Genomic DNA, 20,931 nt, shown 5'->3' with positions numbered 1-20,931 from the left:
CGTCTGGCGAGACTGCGACAGTACAGTACAGTACAGTATATTAGATGATATGATAGAAATATATTGATGAGAATGTGGTACATTGAACAATAGCACAGTATTTAACATATAGCATACCGGTATATGTGTGGTGCTTAAAACAGGCTATTTCGTTATCCTCTCTTCAAAGCCAATATAATGAATATAAATTTATTATATAGGCTACACTTGCAAATGCTCACTCCGTGCTGGCATTCTGGTATAGTATATACACTAGGGACTACAAAAGAAGATGGTAATATTGTATTCCATATAGGGCTTCTGTATTATTATTATTATTATTATTATTCGGTGTGTTTAATTAATTCCAGTAATTCTGGTTTATTTTTTAAAAACCGTCTGACTTTTTGTAGATAGACAAAAAATAGCGTTTATCCGGGTCTTTTATTAGTATGTGAATTTAATAAGCATGCTTTTCTTATATTCAGCACTGTGGGGTTAGACTAGAGTGCCTCCTCTTGGACTATATCATCATAAGATTAAAGAACATAATTGATATATTTATTACCGAATAGTATTAGCAACAATATCTATCATCTAAGTAACGCTTAAGAAGGAATACACAAACACATTATGTGCAATTAATTAAATTACAGTAAGTACAGCAAAAGTAGAATATTACTTGTCAAAAAAAAAAAAAAAAAAAAAAAAAGTTGTGAAACTATTTCGCCACAGCTTCATCAGAGAATTTGCGCCTCTTTGCGACAGTTGTAGTATTGTCTACGTTACAAAACGGCTCCGGTTTCCAAGGAGACAGAAAGAGAAGAAAGCTTTGAGAGGGAAGTTAGGTAGAGGGAAAGAAGATGTGAAGAAATTAACAAAATAGAGAAAAGGCAGGTAAATACATGTACACGTTATACATTGAAGCGAGGCTGGTGTGAGTTTAGGGATTTTTTTTATTTCATTCGTTTTTAAAAAAAATATTAATAATAATAATAATAATAATAATAATAATAATAATAATAATAATAACAAAAGTACCAACAAACAGTTAACCGAGCATGGTAACAAACCATTGCAAGTACAATGTAGCATTTTTTCTTTTCTCGAATTTATAAATAACGAAGGGTTGGCTTGAAAATTTGTAATTACAAATACGGTTCATGTAAACACAACCTTTGACTCGCGGTGACTGGATTCTGTTTTGGGTCAATATTTGCCTGAAATTGTGTTTTCATCAAGCGGATTCGAAACACAAAGCAAAGTTGTGTATGTTGTATGCCGCTTTTTAACTCGAACACAACACAGTGCATATAATTATTTCATTTGAGATCATTGGAACGCTGCAGGTTCTATTTCACCCAAACAAGATAGATGTGCACACCGACGTGTCAACGTGAACTGAAACCATTTCTTATTGTATACATTGGATTGGTCGAGGTTGTGAAAATAGTACGAAATGTAGTTTATTATTAGAAGGCTCCATTTGCAAATTATCACTTGCAGTTTAATTTAGTTGCAGGGTGTAATGCTTTAGTGATTCGCCGAAATGTAGAGCGGCTGGGAGACATACAGTTTTAAATATTAAGGCAAAAATGCCTGCTGTTTTAAAAATAATAATAATAACCAATGTTCATGCTTTATTTTGGTTGTGTTTGTTGGGGTGGCTACAGGGATATATGTAAGGTATCGAAGGACCGACACTAGTTAGGTCATTTGAGGAATTCTGTATGTTGGGGGTGGGTTTAAAAAAAAAAAGTATTAAAAATCTGAGTGCATTAATTGCCACTTTACCCACGCTGGGGTTGCTGTTTATATTTGCTAAAAGGCATTTTTAGACTTGAACTTAAATTGGAAACACACACACAGCCTATTGGAGTACAATCATTAACGTTGTATATATATATATATATATATATATATATATATATATATATATATATATATATATATTTAACTACTTGCACAGAAGAGAAGAATGGTGAATTCCCTTGCAAGGCTTTATGATGGCAGGAATGAGAAAGGAGAGGTTGTTGTGCAGTACTGGACCCTTCCACACAGAGGATGAAGCCCAGCCCTGGCTCTGGAAACTCTGAATGTTTCTCTTCCTTTGAGCAGAAAACCCCTTTCACTGAGAAACCGGTAATTGGTGAACCCTGTGGATCGTGCATGTTTACAATAAAATAGGATTCCTATGTTCTTTCCATAGCCGCATTTGCTTCATCAGAAATGTACCAGTTAAGGGGTCCCCGAGTGGCTCATCCAGTTAAAGCGCTGATGCTGGGTGCGCAGGATGAGTCACGCAGCTTGGAAGGCGCCAGTTTGCGTCCAGGCTGTGCAAAGAGACCGAATGGCTTGGCGTAAAAACGATTCTGGCTTTAGGCTTGTGAGATCGCCACTCACACACCCTCAGAACGTCTGTGCTGTGTGGGGACTCGCTGTGGTGAGGAGAAAAAAAACATAATTGGACATTCCAAATTGGGGGGAAAAATAAATAAAAAATAATAATTGGTCACTCTAAATAAAAAATGACTGTCTTATGTAACATCAGTTTGTTTGGGATGCAAAACAAAAATGTAAGTGTATGCAAGGGAATCTTGCTTAAATATGTAGGACAATATATATTTTAAAAGCTTATAGGGAACTGCACATATAAAAATAAATTAAAAACAAATTGTTTCCCGATGTAGTGCCAAGCTTGTATGTTTACACATGACCTACAATTCCTTGCTTATGTGCCTTAGCTCTGCCTTTCTAACAACTTTTTGCTGTCTGGCTGTTGATCTGGTCAGTTGTTCTGGAGTTTTATGCAATTGGAGCCTGCTTTGTTTTTTATTTATTTGTCATATTTATTTCGGTGTGGCTTTCACCCCCTCCTTGCAGAAGGATTACATGGAAAACAGGAAGCCTGTGTTGGAGCTGAAGGATGTCCCCCTTCCACCACACCATGCCAGCTCCAAACCCTTTCCTGCTGCTCTCCCCAATCCCCCATCCTGTTTCCAGTCACAACAGCAGGAGCCCCGGCAAATGCAGCAGCAGCAGGGGGCTGCTAACCCTAAAGTAAGCGCGTGTGTTTGTTGCGAGGGGAGCCTGCGGAACCAACACACTAGCCACAACAACGCTGGATTTGTTAGCAACAGCTTTGGTGGTAGCGGTGGTGGTGTTTCTTTGCATATCAGCAAACCCTTAGACCCCCTTAATGCCAGTAGTTCTGACACAATCACCTGCCAGGTGGGATCGGTTCTCCACCCTCCTATTCCTGCTCTGCAGGATGTGTGCTCTGAAATCCATGGTGTAAGATGCGAGGTCCAGCACCCTACAGTAGCAGCGTCTCAGTCCACTGGGACACACCATCACTTGCCCTGCTGTGAAGGCCTCTTGAGACAGCTACACCCCTTTCCTACAGCACACAGTGGCTTTGGTCAGAGCAAGTTCAATTCGGCTGGGGCCTTTATAGCCGTCCCTCCGCATGATGGGTTCTTGACCTGCTCTAGGTACTATCCCTGCAGAGAGGAATTCATTGCTGGAGCCAGGGCTGAACAACACTTATCACGGGGGGATCTCGCCACCTCTACACACCTTTACACCAAACCTTTGCACCTGAATGTTGAGCACACACTCTGTCTAAAGGGCACTCACTACTGCGGAGAATGTTTGAGGAAGGTTTGTATTCTGCTTTTATTTCACTACGTCTACTCCTCACTTTGTAAAAATAATAATATCTCTTGTGTTACACTTACTGTGTTGGTCTCATATGCCCTGTTTCCACTGCCTGGCACTCCCATCTATGACTGCCCATGGCAGCAAAACAGGGTGTTTTCACTTCTCGCCTTCACAGCTATTAGGGATGTGGTTAAATAACATTGTAACACTGTAAAGACTTAACTACAAAGTTTAAAAAAAAAAAAAACACATAACACACTGAAGTATATATTTAAATTAGGGCTGTCACTCGATTCAAATTTTTGATTGGTTAGCCTAATCTATGGGCATTAGTTGATTAACCGGTAGATTCATCGGTAAGTTTACATTTTTAATAAAGGTAATGATCTTGTAGCGACTGTCCTGCATGGAATACCGAAAGGGAAATCGCTACAACTGTGGCTGAATTTCTTTTTGTAGGGATAGGATTAACTAAGGTCTGCCTAGCAACAGCTGTACTGTGAATGGCAGGAAACCAGTTTTGCTGTGGTGTCATTGGCATAAGTACAGTTGCTAAGGCAACAACCCACTTCGCCTTTGGCCTAGAATGTTGTGTTATAACATTTGCAAGAATGTATGAGAAAGGAGAACTGTGGTAAACAATTAACTACAGTGACCTTGTAAAGAAAGAGGTTTGTGGTTGGTTGCTCGCTCCTGAGTGAAGTAACAGCTGAATAACTAATTCTACTACTGACAATATTACTAGTAAGATAACAATGACGCTAAGTAGATTATAAATACCAGGCATAGAGGCATACACAGACAAGAAGCTTCTGATCCTCCAGATCGGATGTGGTGTCTAAACCTACTCTCAGTGGATAAGTAAATGGCAAGAGTTCTGAGGTTGGCCAGGTTTAGAAAAAAGCACTGAAACGATCTTTTGATTTGGGCGGCTAGCCGTGGGCAGCCGAAGCCTGTAGAGACAGACAGTTGAAGACAAGGCATTAGATGCAGTTGTTCTGAATCCCAAGTTTAAATCATGATAAATACTTTATTGTGTTTTGCACAGTGCATTAAAGTTTAATTGTTTGGAGCAGTAGTGATGAGCTGGGATTTTACTTTAAAAGTTGTAAAACATAGTGAACCTCTAAAAGTAAGTGGGAGTGTTGTGTTCACTAACTTTTTTTTTTCCTTGCAGCCTGTCATAGCTCCTGTTGTAGACATAGCAAAAGTCTGGCCAAATATCCCCCCTCCACCAACCCAGTCAGTCTCCATCCCTATCCCCATGTGCAATGGCTGTGGTATCCCAGGCACTGCAGCTGATGGCTTGTTGCTTCTTGGAACAAGCCTTGGCAAATCATCTCAGAAATATGGTAAGAGTGGTTTGTGTATATAGGATGTTGTTTGGGGTGGGGCGGGGCGTCCTATGTGGATGGGATGCATTGAGATAATGGAGAAGTGGTGAATGCAGTAAAGTTAAAGGTTGCTCTCGCTGCTTTTTGCAGGCTCTCCTGACAGTGAGAATTCGCCCCCTGTTGGTGTATTCTGGGATATTGAGAATTGCTCCGTGCCAAGTGGGCGCTCTGCAATGGCAGTGGTGCAGAGAATCCGGGAGCGATTCTTCAAGGGCCACCGTGAAGCTGAGTTCATCTGCGTGTGTGACATCAGCAAGGAGAACAAAGAGGTCATCCAGGAGCTCAACAACTGTCAGGTACTGTAGAAGTGCAGTCTGGTTTGGCTAATGTTATATCTGCAATTGCATATTGATACCCCCACCTTGGATCTAGCTAGCATAGCAAGCCTATGTTACTTATGTTGTAACTTGCTTGCTTTGAAGTAATGTAACTGACACCTCCTGTTGCCATAGGTGACGGTTGCCCACATCAATGCCACTGCCAAGAATGCTGCTGATGACAAGCTGAGACAGAGCTTGCGACGATTTGCTGACACACACGCTGCTCCGGCCACCATAGTGCTGGTTTCATGTGAGCATTTTAAAAAATAAATACAGACGTGCTCAAATTTGTTGGTACCCCTCCACAAAAAACAAAGAATGCACAATTTTCTCTGAAATAACTTGAAACTGACAAAAGTAATTGGCATCCACCATTGTTTATTCCATATTTAATAGAAATCAGACTTTGCTTTTGATTTTTTATTCAACATAATATTGTAAATAATAAAACAAATGAAAATGGCATGGACAAAAATGATGGGACCGCTAACCTAATATTTTGTTGCATAACCTTTAGAGGCAATCACTGCAATCAAACGTTTTCTGTAGCTCTCAATGAGACTTCTGCACCTGTTAACAGGTAGTTTGGCCCACTCTTCCAGAGCAAACTGCTCCAGCTGTCTCAGGTTTGATGGGTGCCTTCTCCAGACTGCAAGTTTCAGCTCTTTCCATAGATGTTCGATAGGATTCAGATCAGGACTCATAGAAGGCCACTTCAGAATAGTCCAATGTTTTGTTCTTATCCATTCTTGGGTGCTTTTAGCTGTGTGTTTTTTATCCTGTTGGAGGACCCATGACCTGCGACTGAGACAGAGCTTTCTGACACTGGGCAGTACGTTTTGCTCCAGAATGCCTTGATAGTCTTGAGATTTCATTGTGCCCTGCACAGATTCAAGGCACCCTGTGCCTTTTTCTACCATTCGCACTATCCTTCTGTTCAATCTGGGGTCGATTTTCCTTTTGCGGCCACGCCCAGGGAGGTTGGCTACAGTTCCATGGACCTTAAACTTCTTAATAATATTTGCAACTGTTGTCACAGGAACATCAAGCTGCTTGGAGATGGTCTTGTAGCCTTTACCTTTACCATGCTTGTCTATTATTTTCTTTCTGATCTCCTCAGACAACTCTCTCCTTTGCTTTCTCTGGTCCATGTTCAGTGTGGTGCACACAATGATACCAAACAGCACAGTGACTACTTTTCTCCATTTAAATAGGCTGAATTACAAGATTGGAGACATGTGTGATACTAATTAAAGAAACTAATTAGTTTGAAATATCACTATAATCCAATTATTTATTAACTTTTCTAAGGGGTACCAACAAATGTGTCCAGGCCATTTTAGAATATCTTTGTAGAATAAGCAATAATTCATCTCTTTTCACAGCTTCTTTGCTTTATTCTATGACATACCAAAGGCATGCAAGTATACATGTTAAAATAGCTTTTAATTTCATCACTTTTCAGGAGGAATGAAGCATTATTTCAATGAGCTGTAAGGGTACCAACAAATTTGAGCACATCTGTAAATACATACATTCTTATTACTTTGTACAGTGCAATTTGTTAATGTAGTGTACATCAGTTCTTTGGCCCACAGACGCCCAGGTTGTTTTTTTAATTGGGATTCCTGCATACCTTAATCTCCCCTCTTCTCAGGTATTGTCAGCAGATGTTGTATTTATTTATTTATGTATTTTTTTATTTTTTATTTTTTTGGCAGCTGATGTCAATTTCGCATGTGAGCTGAGTGATCTCCGACACAGACATGGGTTTCAGGTTATCCTCATACACAAAAACCAGACCTCTGATGCTCTCCTGCAGCATGCAAATCGCCACGTCACTTTTGAGGAACTTGTCTCTGACTTGCCACCCAGAGTACCAGGAAAAACCCATGTAAGCCCCCACCTTTGTTTTGTATAGTCTCTATGTAGTTTAGATTGTGACCCTTTTGAAACCACCAAAATCCTAGGATTACACCTTTTGCTGTCGACCATAGAGGTGCTTGGATTTGGAGTTTGCTGCACACAATTCAGTTTTTGATTTAAAGCAATAACTGTTGCCATGTGTCTTTTTATATTTTTTTGTTATTCTTCTTACTGTGCTGTTTATGTACTGGTCTTGTTTCCATGTACTTCATTATTCATCTCCAGTTTGTCATGTTGAAATCTTCTGGAATTTTGTACCCTTAAGTTCATTTTAATAGCCCTGATAAATCAGTTAATGACTGTGTATTAGTGTCTGCCTTTTTACACTCACAATATGGACAAAAGCCTGTTGTGTTTTGCAGTCCGAATTTGTATATTCTTTCATATCATGCTTCCCTTTCTTTTAATACGTTTCTAATTTCAAAATGGAAACAGATTGAAATTGGGAGTGAAGCTTAACATGAAAGAATTGAATAATATCAAATGAATAAAATGTATCTGCAAAACCTAACATGGAGGACTTCAAAGGGACAGTGAGTGTCCCATGAAAATATTTAATTACCCTGCCTGTGTAAGGCTGCCAAGTAAAGGTTTATTAACTTTAGATTTAAGAAAAAGGTTAAAAAAAAAAAAAAAAAAAAGCAGCACATTTTTGTTTGATTTTGCCAGCCCTGTCACAGCCTGCTGTATGTCTACAACCTCCCCTCCCACCGGGATTCGAAGACTGTCACCTACAGGCTGCGCCGCCTGTCCGATAACTGCGGGGGGAAGGTGCTGAGCATCTCCTCGGGCAGCGCTGTCTTGCGTTTCAGCAGCCAGGATGCAGCAGAGCGGGCCCGTAAGCGCATGGAGAACGAGGACGTCTTCGGGAACAAGATCAGCGTCTCGTTTACTGCCAGGGGCAAACAGGGGTCACGGGGGGAGGAGATGACAGCTAAAGGTCCCCTCTCCTCATCCTCTTCCTCCCAGGCTGTGGAGGAACCCAGATCCCCTAAGAATGCAAGATGTACTGCCAGGCTGTGCCAGAGCATCAGAGACCCTGTGAGTGAGCAGACCTTCAGCCCCAGGAAGGGGGCTCGGGCCATCAACGGCTCAGCAGTGAAGAACAGCGTTCAGGTCAAAAGCCTGCAGGTACTGGCCCCCAGCTTCAGCCCCTACCAACCCATCCTCCTTCCTCATCCAGCTCCTGTTTCTGCTTACAGCCCAGCCAAGGACAGAGAGCAAAGACTGCCTCTGACCAGATTTAAATACCATTTATGACGGTTCTCAAAAGCAGTCCTTTTTACAAATAGTCCAAGTCAACATGGGATCTAATTAAAACTAAAATCTGGACTTCAAAGGACTTGACTGCTTGCTTACATACTGTATTGGTGGCGACTTACAATGTTGATCCTATTACTGCAGTTCTTTGTGTTTACATATTTGCGACAGTTATCTATCACAACAGCAAACTGTTGACAGCATCTGACATTGTGGAAATGTAGTAATATACCATTCCAAATCTGATGTCCAAAGTAACTTTGTCCCTGGGGAAACAGTAACTCCTACATTGCATGTGGCGGAGTTTTGTAAGACATAAACTTTCATTTCCAGGATCATTGGGTTACAAATCATTGCTGTACACACTGAGGAAAAGACTCAACACTGTAATATAACACTGAAAAATACAAGCCTGTTTATTTCTTTCCATTTTCAGGAGATGTGCACCATGGAATCAAAGCCCAAACTGAATTGTGCCCCTGACAAGAAAAGCCAAAATGAGACCCCCTCCCCACAGAGCAGTGATGAAACCACTTGCATCACCTCTACAGCCAGCAAGAGTGTGGGCATTGGGGAGTCCCCTTATAGGGGCCGGAGGTGGGTGCAACGTGTGTGCTGTTGGTTGAAAAAAAGTTGAGCTTGCTTGAAACTACGAAATGGTGTATTCTAAATTCATATTTGCAGCGAATGTCATTTTAAATAATTGCAGGAGATATTCTATTTTACCATAGGAGAGACTCTCTGACTCCTCGCAATGTGACAGACTCGCCTGATGAGAAAGCTGAGAAGACTTCCAGTGACTTTCACATCAGCACCCCTTCAGCCTTTATCAAGCTGAACCTGCAAAGAACAATGAGCCCCCTCATCCTTTCTCAAGGTTCCTGGTCATCCCGGTAAGCCTAGCATAAACCAGTCTTCACATAAGCTACAGCGACATACTAGCATGGGTCTGAAATATGTGCGCCTTGAAGGAATTTGAAATTTGAAACTTGTTTCCATGCAAGATAAACCTTTCTAATAACAGTGACCCAGAATGCATAAGATAGCAATGTATTTGATTTTTCAATACCACATTGTTTTTCAAAAATATTGTAAGTTGCTGGTGCAGTTTAACTGAAGTGCTATATACAGAAAACCAGTTTGTGCAAACACAAAAAAATAAACTATGTACATTAGGATTGTATCCCAAAGAATTACATGAATCTGAGTTTGTCCTGCTGTCTCTCCCCAGCTCCAGGAGTGGATCCCCCTGCCTTTCTAATCGTTCCTCTCCGCTGACGACGCCAACCCGAAATCACAGCCCCTGCCCAGAAGCCACCCAAGGCCCCTTTGCAAATGGAGTGGACATTCAAGTGGCAAACTTGGATTACAGACTGTCCCGGAAGGACCTGCAGCAGCTCCTGCACGACACTTTCTCGAAGCATGGCAGGGTAAGACCTGCACCATATTGCCATATATAGTGCAATATTGCAGCCTTTCCCTACAAAGCAACATATAAATTGCACCTTCAGTACCAGACAATTGTATTTTATAGTTCATGAGTTGTTCTTGTAGCATAATGGTATGTATTAGAAATAAATTGTGGTATCTATTTCATATATGTCCTCTGGGCTTGCAGGTGAAGAGTGTGAAGCTAAGTCCTCACATAGACTACCAGCTGAGGGCCACAGTGCAGTTTGGTACTTTGCAGGAAGCTATTGGTGCAGTGAGCGGGCTGCACCGCCACAAGGTTTGTGGCAAACGTATTCGGGTCTCCCTGGTCACTGGCAACAACAACAAGACTCTTTCCCCCCTCAGGTAAATTCATTTGGTGGGGTGGATTTTAAAATACTGAATGATTTTCATATATTTAAATAAAATCAAATCCAACTGTATTCTATATCTTTATTTTTTTTTTTCTTAAATATGTTTTCTTTTTTTTTTTCTTTTTATCAGTTCTGAAATCATCACTATTCTGCAAGATGCCCCAGCCTGCTGCCTGCCCCTGCTTAAATTCACTGAAATTTATGAGAAAAAGTAAGGTTTCTTCAAATTTTTGCATGATGTTGTTGTGGTTTTTTTTTTCCCCCAATAAATCTTTAATTTTCTTTGTCTTGTCTCCTTTCAGATTTGGGCACAAGCTGGGTGTGTCTGACCTGTACAAGTTAACAGACATTGTGGCTGTGCGAGATCAGGGAAACCGCAGGTTAGTGTGCCTGTTTCACAGCAGTCAGGCACGACAAAGCCCACTAGGATCTTCACAGTCACAAGATGGTTTATCAGCCACCTGCAGCCCAGTGGTATTTGAGGAGCTTGAATACCATGAGCCAATCTGTAAGCAGCACAGCATCCACCATGATTTCAGGTACAGTAGATGTTTAGAACTAATCAAGCCAAACTACAGCTATTAATCACATAGTTAACTGTGATTTATTAATGTGTCTATAAAATGAGATATTGTATATCTGCTTTTAAAAAAATAATGAAGACAGAAATGGGACAGTACCGTACCATATTTCATATAAATATTTAACTCATTGATGCATAAATTCCAGGACCGTTACATGACAACAACATATCGTAAATATTATATCAGTTTGTTGGGACAATTTATTTATTTTTTCTTCTTTTAAACCACCCTCTAATTTTTTCTGTTTAACAGTGAGAGTGAGTTTGATCCAGATTCCTATAAAATCCCCTTCGTTCTGTTGCCCATGAAGGTGTTTGCTGCCCAGGTGCATGGCCTGCTGCAGACACACGAGGGAACTGTCCCATTGCTCAGGTGAGCGTACTTGTCTCCAGAACAGTGGTTATCAACCTGTGGTCCGTGAGGTAACTGCAGGTGGTACGCAAACAACTCCCAAAATTCGGTTACGCAGTTCTTGCAAAAACCCATTTCTGCACAACCACACGTTGTGCAACTACAATATGTATTACAACAAACAGCTTTAACCACATTGTGTACAATTATAATATGGTATGTAGTCTGCATTTTTCCCCTTTGTATCTGTTTTCTTTTATAATGGGTGTGTTTTATATAAATTAGTATATATTACAGCTCCCTTTGATGCAATACCAAGCTTTCTAACGTGAAATAAATACTAACTAAATAACTATTACGTATTATGAAGCCACATTCTTCTTATCAAAATTAGACCTACAGTGTTGCCAGGGATAGGAATATCCCTATTTAACATATTATATGTTTTTAGAGAGGTTAGCTGCATTTAGTAATAGAAGTTAACGTGAAACAAAGAGGCTATATTTGCTGCTTGACTTGTGAACTATACTGTAGTGTGAATGATCTATTTCAACTATATGCCAAAAGGAAATTCTCTTAACACTACTTCTGGAAACTCTCCAATCATTTTTCATTTTTCAAATTGCTTCCCACCCACCTCGTCTTCGTATTCCAGTGTGTTTTATATGTATCGACCGAAGTTGGCGACTCAGTGAGTGCGTTTGAAATGCTGCGGGGACCAGCACTGGTATTGCATTTAAGACGACATAAAGCCCCAGTGCATTATTTGTCAGCAGGTTTTGTCAAACTAAACTTAAACCTGCAAAATTGAGACATCATTTATCTACAAAGCATTCACAATGTGAAAAAAATATATATTTTTTTAAACAAAAGAAACAAGCTTTGCTTTTCAGCAACTTTCAGTGTGCAAAATGAAAACATGGTAGTGAAGATTCAAGCCCAGGGATCTCGTTAAGTTAAGTACATATAAGCCTACAAATTCGTTTCAAAATGCTGTTGTGAAAAAATGTATGGCAAGTGGTCTGTGGGGAAAAATCCAAACACCAAGGTGGTCCCTACATTGAAAAAGGTTGGGAACCACTGCTCTAGAAGGAAATGCTCTTTCCTGCTCACAAACTAGTTTTACCATTCAATTTACTGCACCTAATGCAGTAAAACCTGTATTACTCTTTCCAATCAGAAGCCTCTGGAAATATTTATAATACAACTCCTGTACCTTGAAATGTAAAATATACAGTTCTGTCAATACCAAAGAGAAAGGGTTGGTGGGTGCAAATAAAAAAAACTTTGCATGCAACAGGACCGGTTACCACGTGGCTGTTGGATAACCAGGTTGTTTGTAAAATTAATGTTCTGGATAACCATGGTTTTACTGTGACATGTAGAATTGTAGATTGTATATTTGGGATAATCATGCCTTTTTAGCTGCTGTCTGGTTGTACAGAAGTCCAAACCATACCGGTGTTATATCTGTCATCATAGGCAGGTTGGTAAACGCAGGAAAGTAAGTTGCACAGTGTGTGAGTATTGCATGCCTCCTGTGTTTCTAGTTTCCCTGAGTGCTATGCGTCACAATTCGGCCGTCTCAAGCTGGTGGAGGAGGGGGAAGGAGGTGTCCCTCTAGAGCACCTCGTCACTTGCATCCCCGGCATCAACATTGTCACTGCTCAGAACGGTGTTAAGATAGTACAGTGGATCCACAACAAGCCACCTCCACCTAACGCAGGTAAGCACGTGTTTTGAAATTGGTGAACGCCGGCTCCTTCTGAAACATTTATTGTGCACAACATGCATTGAGTGAAATGGCCTACCAAAAAGATGTTCCATTTTGAATATGCAATTCATTTCACAACTTCAAAATTTCATATCTGCTTATTGGTAACACTGCTTGCTGTGTTTTGTGCCTTTTACTTGTAATTTTATTTTAGTTTAAAATGCTTGGGGGTACTTTTTTTTTAAAAATAAATATTTCTTAACTTACATTCCTAGCATATCTCTCCCATACTTCTTTTATTGCGTACCACGCTGATGGTTTTCTTTTGATTTTAAAGCAGATCCATGGGTTCAGTGCTGCAAGAGTCAAGTTGGGAATCCCCGGCTGATCCAGTTCAGCAGGGAGGTGGTTGACCTGATGAAGAACCAGCCCTGCTGCATCATACCAGTCAGCAAGTTCATGGCCACCTACCACCACCACTTTGCCAAGCAGTGCCGCGTCTCTGACTACGGCTGCTCCCAACTGCTTGAGCTGCTAGAGGCCGTGCCCCACGTACTTCAGGTCAGGCAAGCTTTGTTGTTTTGTATTAGGGTTATATATAATTGTAGTGTTTTTTTTTACTTTTTTACTCTACTGTAAAGTTTTGTACCCATGTGTATTTAATGTTTCGACCTAATGGTAGTGTATCATTAGAGATCGAGTACCATTTGATTCATGTGACATTGAATGCTGCAGTGTTTTTTTTTGTTTTGTTTTGTTCCTTCTTACCCTCCATCTTTTAATATTTAGTAAATTAACATGTGTGTATAATTTTGTTGTAGATCCTCGGAATGGGTTCCAAGCTTCTGCTCACCCTGACGCACCAGGCCCATGTGAAGCGTTTCACCCAGGATCTCCTGAAGCTTCTTAATTCCCAGGCCAGCAAACAAATAGTCATCCGGGACTTTTTGCAGGCCTATCGCTGGTGAGTGTCGCTGTTTCACTGTAGTTCTAATTTAGGAATTTCTAAGATGTAATTCTTTCTCCAGGAGGAAAGAAGTGCCCCATCAACTTATTTAATTGTATTTATGTATTTTGTTACATATTATTTTAACCCTGTTAAAGTTGCTAACAGAAAGGACAGTGCATCTTTATTTTTTATTTTAATTGAGCAGCACATTATTCCTGCCTTAAGAAGTGAACTGTATTAAGTGAAGTTATTAATCTTACTCTGTTTGCAGGTGTTTCTCCAAAGACTGGGATGTGACTGAATACGGGGTGTGTGAGCTGCCAGATTTATTAGGAGAAATTCCAGATACTACAGTCTGTGTAACTGAAGAAGACGGTGACATGGTTATCTCAATTCCTAAAAGAGGTACGTACACCTGCATGCACATGTACACACCCCAGGTTTAGGAAGGATTCTTGCAAGGTTGTCACCCCCCCCAAAACTAAATTTAAGGGCTTTAGAAACCAGGGCATCTTTATATAAGCTACCCAATATTTGCCTATTTGTAGTAAAATATTGAATTTATACTTATTTATTGAAACACGCATCAACAATAAATAAAAAATGTTCATCTGTGTAGAACGCACCCGGGAGGAGGTGGAGAGGACAAAACAGTTTGCCAAGGAGGTGGTGGACCTTGTTTTCCACCAGCCGCACTTCTGCATGCCCTTCAACAAGTTCATCCCTTCATACCACCACCACTTTGGCCGTCAGTGCAGGCTGACCTACTATGGGTTCAGCAAACTGATAGAGCTCTTTGAAGCCATCCCAGAGGTGCTGCTGGTGAGTATCGCAGAGAAGGTATAGTTTGATATCCTCTTTCCTACATATTCTTCATTTTTGTCATACCTATATTTTGATCCCTAGGTGTAAGTTTTCCTGTGCTGATGCATCACTAATTTTGCTTCTTACACCGAATAATAAACGTAATTGTTAAGCAAATTAACTGTGGAGCATTAGCTAGAATGGTTTTGTATTGTTGTGCCATCAGGGGTTCTGGCTTAATGGTTTCAGCCTTGTTGTGCAGGTGCTGGAGTGTGGAGAGGAGACGATCCTGACCCTGACGGAGGAGGAGAAGGTTAAAGCGCTGGCTGCTCAGTTTGTGAAGCTGCTCCGATCCCAGACGGACAACAGCATACTGATGAGTGACCTGCTGGCTGAGTATGGCAAGACCTTTGGCTATGGGATGAGGCTGCAGGACTATGATGTCGTTTCGGTGCCGACGCTGTTGCAGAAACTGTGTCATGTGGTAAAGGTAAAAATGAGGGGCTGTGTTTCTTGTAACAGTTTAATGATTTATCTAGTTTAAGTGGGCTTAAAACTACAAGAATGAACCTACATTTAGACTTGAGAGTGGGTCTTAGGGGGTTGGCCTAAAGGTCTTAAAGGGCTTACAACCCCTACCTTTTGGACCATCCTCACCTACTGTTTGAAAGGCACAATTCAAGATGTTAATTACCCTCCTCCTCTTTTGGACTTTAGCTTTTCTTTATCTTTGTTTTCAGATGGTGGACTCTCCGGCTGGCCGGGCGATCCAGCTGATAAACAGAAAGTCTCTGCGTTCCCTCACTACCCAGCTGCTGGTGCTTTTCATGTCCCAGGACAACTTTTCAAGCCATCTCTGCGTTGACCAGCTCCTCACGCAGTATGAGGCAGTCCACGGCCCCCCTCTCAATCCCTGCGAGTACGGCTTTGTGTCTGTCAGTGAGCTGCTCAAAAGCCTGCCCTACCTTGTTGAGGTGAGAGGATGAGAGGGACCCCGGCTTGTTTTAAATTTGTGAACCTTGCTCCAAACATTGCAATTATTTTGTAAATAATTGTTAATAAATCTTTCAATTGTGTTGGGTTAAGGTATCTACTATTCATCGCTGCATTTCATGGTCTTTACTTGCATTCTGATTAATCCTATTGCTTCCCTTTGTTACTGTCTATTAACCAGCCATAGTAAAGTATACAGTGCTGCCACTAAATATTTTTGCTTAAGAACCGCTTGTAAATGTAGTCAAAATGGGCATTGTTGCATTTTCCCATCACTTGAGGGTGAGAGAGGATTGGGTAAGTTGTACAGCTCTTTTGCATGCCCACAATACATCCCTTTTCTTCATCACATGTGGTTGATGTACCCTTAACCAGAATTTAGTTATCTTGAGCTGGAATAACCCAAGCAGCCTTTTAAAAAGCTGATTACACCCATCCTATGTTCTGGCCATGAAATACAGGTTAAAAATCTTGAAATTTAATGAGCTTTAACAAGTGTTCTTTGGCAGGTGTTTGTGAGTGAGGAAGACGATGTGCAGAAGGACTATGTGAGACTGACACGGCTCTACCAGTTTGCCTGCAGTGTCAGGGCCCTGCTGCACACCTACCACTACCAGCAGATCTTCCTAAGTGAATTTCCAAGTGCCTTCAGCAAGTACACAGGAAAGGGGCTGCAGCATCGCGCCTATGGTTACAGCACAGTGGAGGAGCTTTTGGGAGCCATCCCACAGGTAACACACCCTTCATTTGTTCTCTTTCTCCTTAAATGAATGTAGATTAATTTTATTTTACTTGTAAGCACTGGACAGTGTGTTGGTTCTGTCCACACTGCCTGAACTTGTTGCTCTGCTCTCCTCTGTGCCATCAGGTGGTCTGGATAAAAGGTCATGGACAGAAGAAGATAATTGTTCTGAAGAATGACATGAAAGGTAAGAATTTGTATCTGGCCATGTCCCCTGGATTCTCTGGATTCTGCTCTTCTGTGATAGAAATAGTTTATGGAGCTTTAAACAGAGTTTAAAGTCGCGTTATGTTTTAAACTCTGTACGATTTTAAACATTTATTTAATGTGTTCTTAAGGTTCTTATTTTCTTGTTTCCTTTCAGGCTCCAGCCACACTGACCCAGAGCTGTTGTGTTTAAGTGGTGGCTCCCCTGTGGACCTGTTGTGTGGTCCAGTCCCATCATGTTTGCCCTCTCCCCAACTGCACCCTGACCCAGTTCTGTTGGAGCTTGCTGATCTCATCCAGTTTGAGGAGCGGCCAAGAAACAACATAGGTAAGAGCTTGAAAAATGCAACTGCACCTGCAAAATTGCCCACCTATCCCGCAGTGTACTGGTGTGTTTTTTTGTTGTTTTTTTTTTTTGCATAAAACTTATGATTTGTATTCAGTTACTCAGGATACCCCCACCTCTGAGAACAAGACTCCTGACGACTCCAATGGCCCCAGGGGAGTTTCTCTAACCAGCCAAGTCCAGAAACCCAGCTCGACAATCCTCTCTCCAGTCAACAAACCCCCACCACCTTGCACACTGAACAGAGCTGTAACTGAGAGTTCAGTCATGAAGACGTCTCGCAACAAAGTGAAGCTGGCAGCTAACTTCTCCTTTGCACCCGTAACCTGACTTTAACCACCATTACACACGCACACATAATATAGCCAGGTGCATTCACACCAACAGAGCGGGTTAAGTAATGCTGTAAATAATTGCCTTTCAGTTGCCGTATATAAATTTTTTTTGTTGTTGATACTTTAGTAATGTCTTATGCTTCGCCAACTGTGTGCTGCTTTTTTTTCTATGTGAAAACTTTTTTAATGTCATTACCTTATTTCACAAAAGATCACACCTATTTTTTTAATTGATCAAACCTGGTGTGGGGGGATGGTGTTAGATATGCAGTTTGGGAATTGTCATAACTGCCTCTGCATCCTAGGATTCAGTTAAGTTCTACCTCAAAACAAGCTGCATTTGAACAACTAGAATTCTAATATGGTGTGTGGGGGTCTTGTAGCTGGCAGGTAACTTTTCAGGTAACATGCACCTTTCACCACAGCACGGGGTATGGACCTCTCTTAAAACATGCGTTTTCAGAAGAGCTTATGTCGGTATCGTTAATGCACTTTATTGCTGGTGCTGATAAAAGCCATTTTGGTTTATTCATTTTTGTCTAATTTAATATATATATATATATATATATATATATATATATATATATATATATATATATATATAACACACATTCTGCTCAAGTTAAAGTGTGTGTATTTTGTAATCATTCTGCAAGTGATTGCTTTAGAACTGTGTTCTATCCTCTCTTAAGACCATGGACTGTCTTTGCTGTGTTATTATGTTCTGTATAGGTTTGTCATTTTCCCTTGATGGGGATTGTGTTTTTTAGGAAAGAAAGAGATAGCGTGAAGAAATAGACATGTCTAAGTCTTTACCAAAGCAGCTCAAACAGATACTAGTGTGTAACAGTGCTTTACGCTTCGTTAGCATAGGGGCTGAGCATTTGATTTGCATTTTGAGTATTCTGTAGTTGAGGACTGCTGTTTTACAAGGCAAGATACAGTGCGAAATATGCATCTGATGCGTAAATCACAGCTGACTTTAAAGAAAGGAAATGGAGAGTAATGGGGGTGGGGGACAGAAGATAAACCGTAGTTTCCTTGGGTATATGGAAATGTCAGTGTTTTTGGTTAATTTGTTTCTTTTTAATAAAATAATAAAAAAAGAAACATATATGTTGAGTTCAAGGGGAGTTTACTAGCTGCCTTTTTTGTATCATAAGTATGTTTTTATTCTAATGGTTATCAAGTCCAGTGTTGTGCAATTTTGAAAGCCTTGTCATTTACGTTTTGAGTAAAAAGAGCCCTGGAAACATCAGAGTGGTCCAACTGTTGTGGTCTCCCACCTAGGATCAGATAGTTGGTTGACAGGACATCCCTATAGGCTTTCTGACTAGAGTCTGGCTTTTACAATGGATTGTATTAGCCATGGCACACGTGAAAAGGAAAAGTTTATCATTTCTTAACTTTTTTTTATTATTTGTTGGTTGTTTTTACATTTTTTTTTAAATGAACAAAACTTTTCTAGTTTGAAAACTAAAATGGGGCAGGAATGTACAGAACTACCACAAAAAAGGTCCCAGTTCACATTGTTGTAACCAAATATGTGTGTCTGCTCTATTCTGACATCACCTCTTCCAACATTGGTGTGTCACCCCCCCCCCCACACACACAGCTGCACCGCAGAGGACCCTCGTAAACTGAATTGATCTTTTATTTGCAGAAATGCATAGAAAGTACGAGCTCTTATAAGGCAGCACAGATCCTCCTTTCTGCAGACGGTAGCGAGTTTTGCAAGTGGAATTTTAATGCATTTTGTTTCAACAGTTGTCCTGCCTTGTAGAATGTGAATTCTCTTTTCAGAGAGGGATACATTTTGAACTATGTCTGGAACTAGACTACAGAGAGAAACAGGAAGAATTAATAAATTCTGAAAATATGAAATCTGTGCAAAATACTATTTTAGGCTCAGTGATTCTTTGTGTACCTCTTGCTCAGCAGCCAATTGGGTAGGAGAACTTTCAGGGTTTTTTGATTGTTTGTTTTATGGTAAACAAGAAACCTTTACAAATTAAATGTACTTCAGCTGCAGAGATGGTATTGCTATGCACACTGTTTTTCCAAGTTTGCTAGCAGTGGATGCTCCCTCAAGAACAGTATTGTCCTCCCCCATCTAACATTACAGTTAGAGTACTCATATTAGGATGGGATAATGCTTGCAATATAAATGAAATTGGTAATTAGGAGGCGGTATGGTCCAATGGTTAAAGAAAAGGGCTGCTAACCAGGAGGTCCCCGGTTCAAATCCCACCTCAACCACTGACTCATTGTGTGACCCTGAGCAAGTCACTTAACCTCCTTGTGCTCCGTCTTTCAGGTGAGACGTAGTTGTAAGTGACTCTGCAGCTGATGCATAGTTCACACACCCTAGTCTCTGTAAATCGCCTTGGATAAAGGCGTCTGCTAAATAAACAAATAATAATAATAATTACATATACTTGGTTTCCTTCCAATGTAAGACTACTGATTTGTACCTTTTTTTATATGCCTGTTTGCATACTTTTGGTTTGTTCATTTTTAAAACCTGCATACTGGTTTCTTTAGAAAACAGACCTTTGTAATGTTGGTTTAATAAAAAAAAAAAAAAAAAAAAACAGAACAGGCCCTCAATTATTTAACTGCCATATTTTGGGCTATTTTAATAATTTTTTATTGGGGAGTGGTTTGAACATTTAAATGTACAGTTCCACATGTTCTGTGTTCACACATATAAAAAGGGTATGCTGGCAATATTGTTACCCTTATTCCCTTGTCTGATGCTGCACTTGTTAACTGGCCACAGTTGCTTTCATCTGGAACCCCTTACAAATTCCTGGCTCTTGCTTATGGAGAAATGTATTGTCTTTTTGTTTTGTATTTTGTTTGGTTTTTTTGCATAGATTACAATAGTGGTTTCTTTTTGTGTGAAGGGACTGATTTTTATGTTAATAAATCTCTCAGCAATCACACATGTATGTTTAATTTATTGTTGTCTCCAGAAGTGTGTGTGAAGGGGGGGGGGTCGGGTTGAGTGCTATAACCTGCCACATTTCATTGCTCTGTACTGAATAATATGAACCGCTAACTTTTCCAGTTGTCCTGAACTTGGTATTCAAATGTCTTTGGTCCTTGATGGTTACATAAACTTTATTGGATTCTAATTTTGCCAGTGTTGTGGTTTTATTTAATTGACGGTCTCTGAGAGAGGAGCCTACATGCTAATGACGGTGCTGAAATAGTGTCAGGGCAACTCCGTAAGTTTCAGTGGTTTGTAGGACCATAAGAGTAGTTAAAAGGTTAAACTTTGGTATAATTGTGGAGCTCCTGGAAATGTACAAGGGAGTTGACAAATTTGTAACATTTATAGTTTGGAAAGGAATGGGGCCCCGGTCGCCATAGTGACTTGCTGATTAATGAATGAAATGGTCTGGTCATCATAGTAACACCAATAAGTATTGGGAGACATTAGTCTCTCCCGAATTCTTTAGCTTTGGAGGACCCTGAAATAAATAAGTTGCGCCTGACTGCACCTGGTTGTCAAGGTCGAATGTTGCATGACAATAAGGGAGAAGCTGTCTTT

General features: G+C 40.5%; 1 protein-coding gene across 10 annotated transcripts; it reads left to right on the top strand.

The window, feature by feature from the left end:
* Positions 1-20: 20 nt before the first annotated feature.
* Positions 21-20,512, top strand: LOC117417818 (meiosis regulator and mRNA stability factor 1-like). 10 transcript variants are annotated; one of them, XM_059035581.1, is made up of 26 exons: positions 21-876; positions 1,949-2,121; positions 2,863-3,642; positions 4,820-4,994; positions 5,127-5,332; positions 5,489-5,606; positions 7,078-7,250; positions 7,952-8,413; positions 8,979-9,139; positions 9,274-9,435; positions 9,774-9,972; positions 10,161-10,339; positions 10,478-10,558; positions 10,650-10,886; positions 11,184-11,303; positions 12,833-13,008; positions 13,337-13,557; positions 13,818-13,960; positions 14,217-14,350; positions 14,565-14,767; positions 15,012-15,239; positions 15,490-15,723; positions 16,252-16,473; positions 16,611-16,671; positions 16,849-17,019; positions 17,135-20,512. In XM_059035581.1, exons 2-26 carry the CDS (start codon positions 2,044-2,046, stop codon positions 17,365-17,367), a joined length of 5,157 nt encoding a protein of 1,718 aa, XP_058891564.1. In that variant the 5' UTR covers positions 21-876; positions 1,949-2,043; the 3' UTR covers positions 17,368-20,512. The 10 variants fall into 10 exon arrangements, with proteins under 10 accessions (XP_058891564.1, XP_033886048.3, XP_033886049.3 ...); XM_034030157.3 differs by having other exon boundaries at positions 22-872; positions 13,334-13,557; XM_034030158.3 differs by having other exon boundaries at positions 22-876; positions 1,952-2,121; positions 13,334-13,557.
* The last annotated feature ends 419 nt before the right edge of the window (positions 20,513-20,931 follow it).

Source organism: Acipenser ruthenus, chromosome 13 (genome assembly GCF_902713425.1).
Source record: "Acipenser ruthenus chromosome 13, fAciRut3.2 maternal haplotype, whole genome shotgun sequence".
Lineage (NCBI taxonomy): Eukaryota > Metazoa > Chordata > Actinopteri > Acipenseriformes > Acipenseridae > Acipenser > Acipenser ruthenus.
This window is presented reverse-complemented; position numbering and strand designations above follow the sequence as displayed.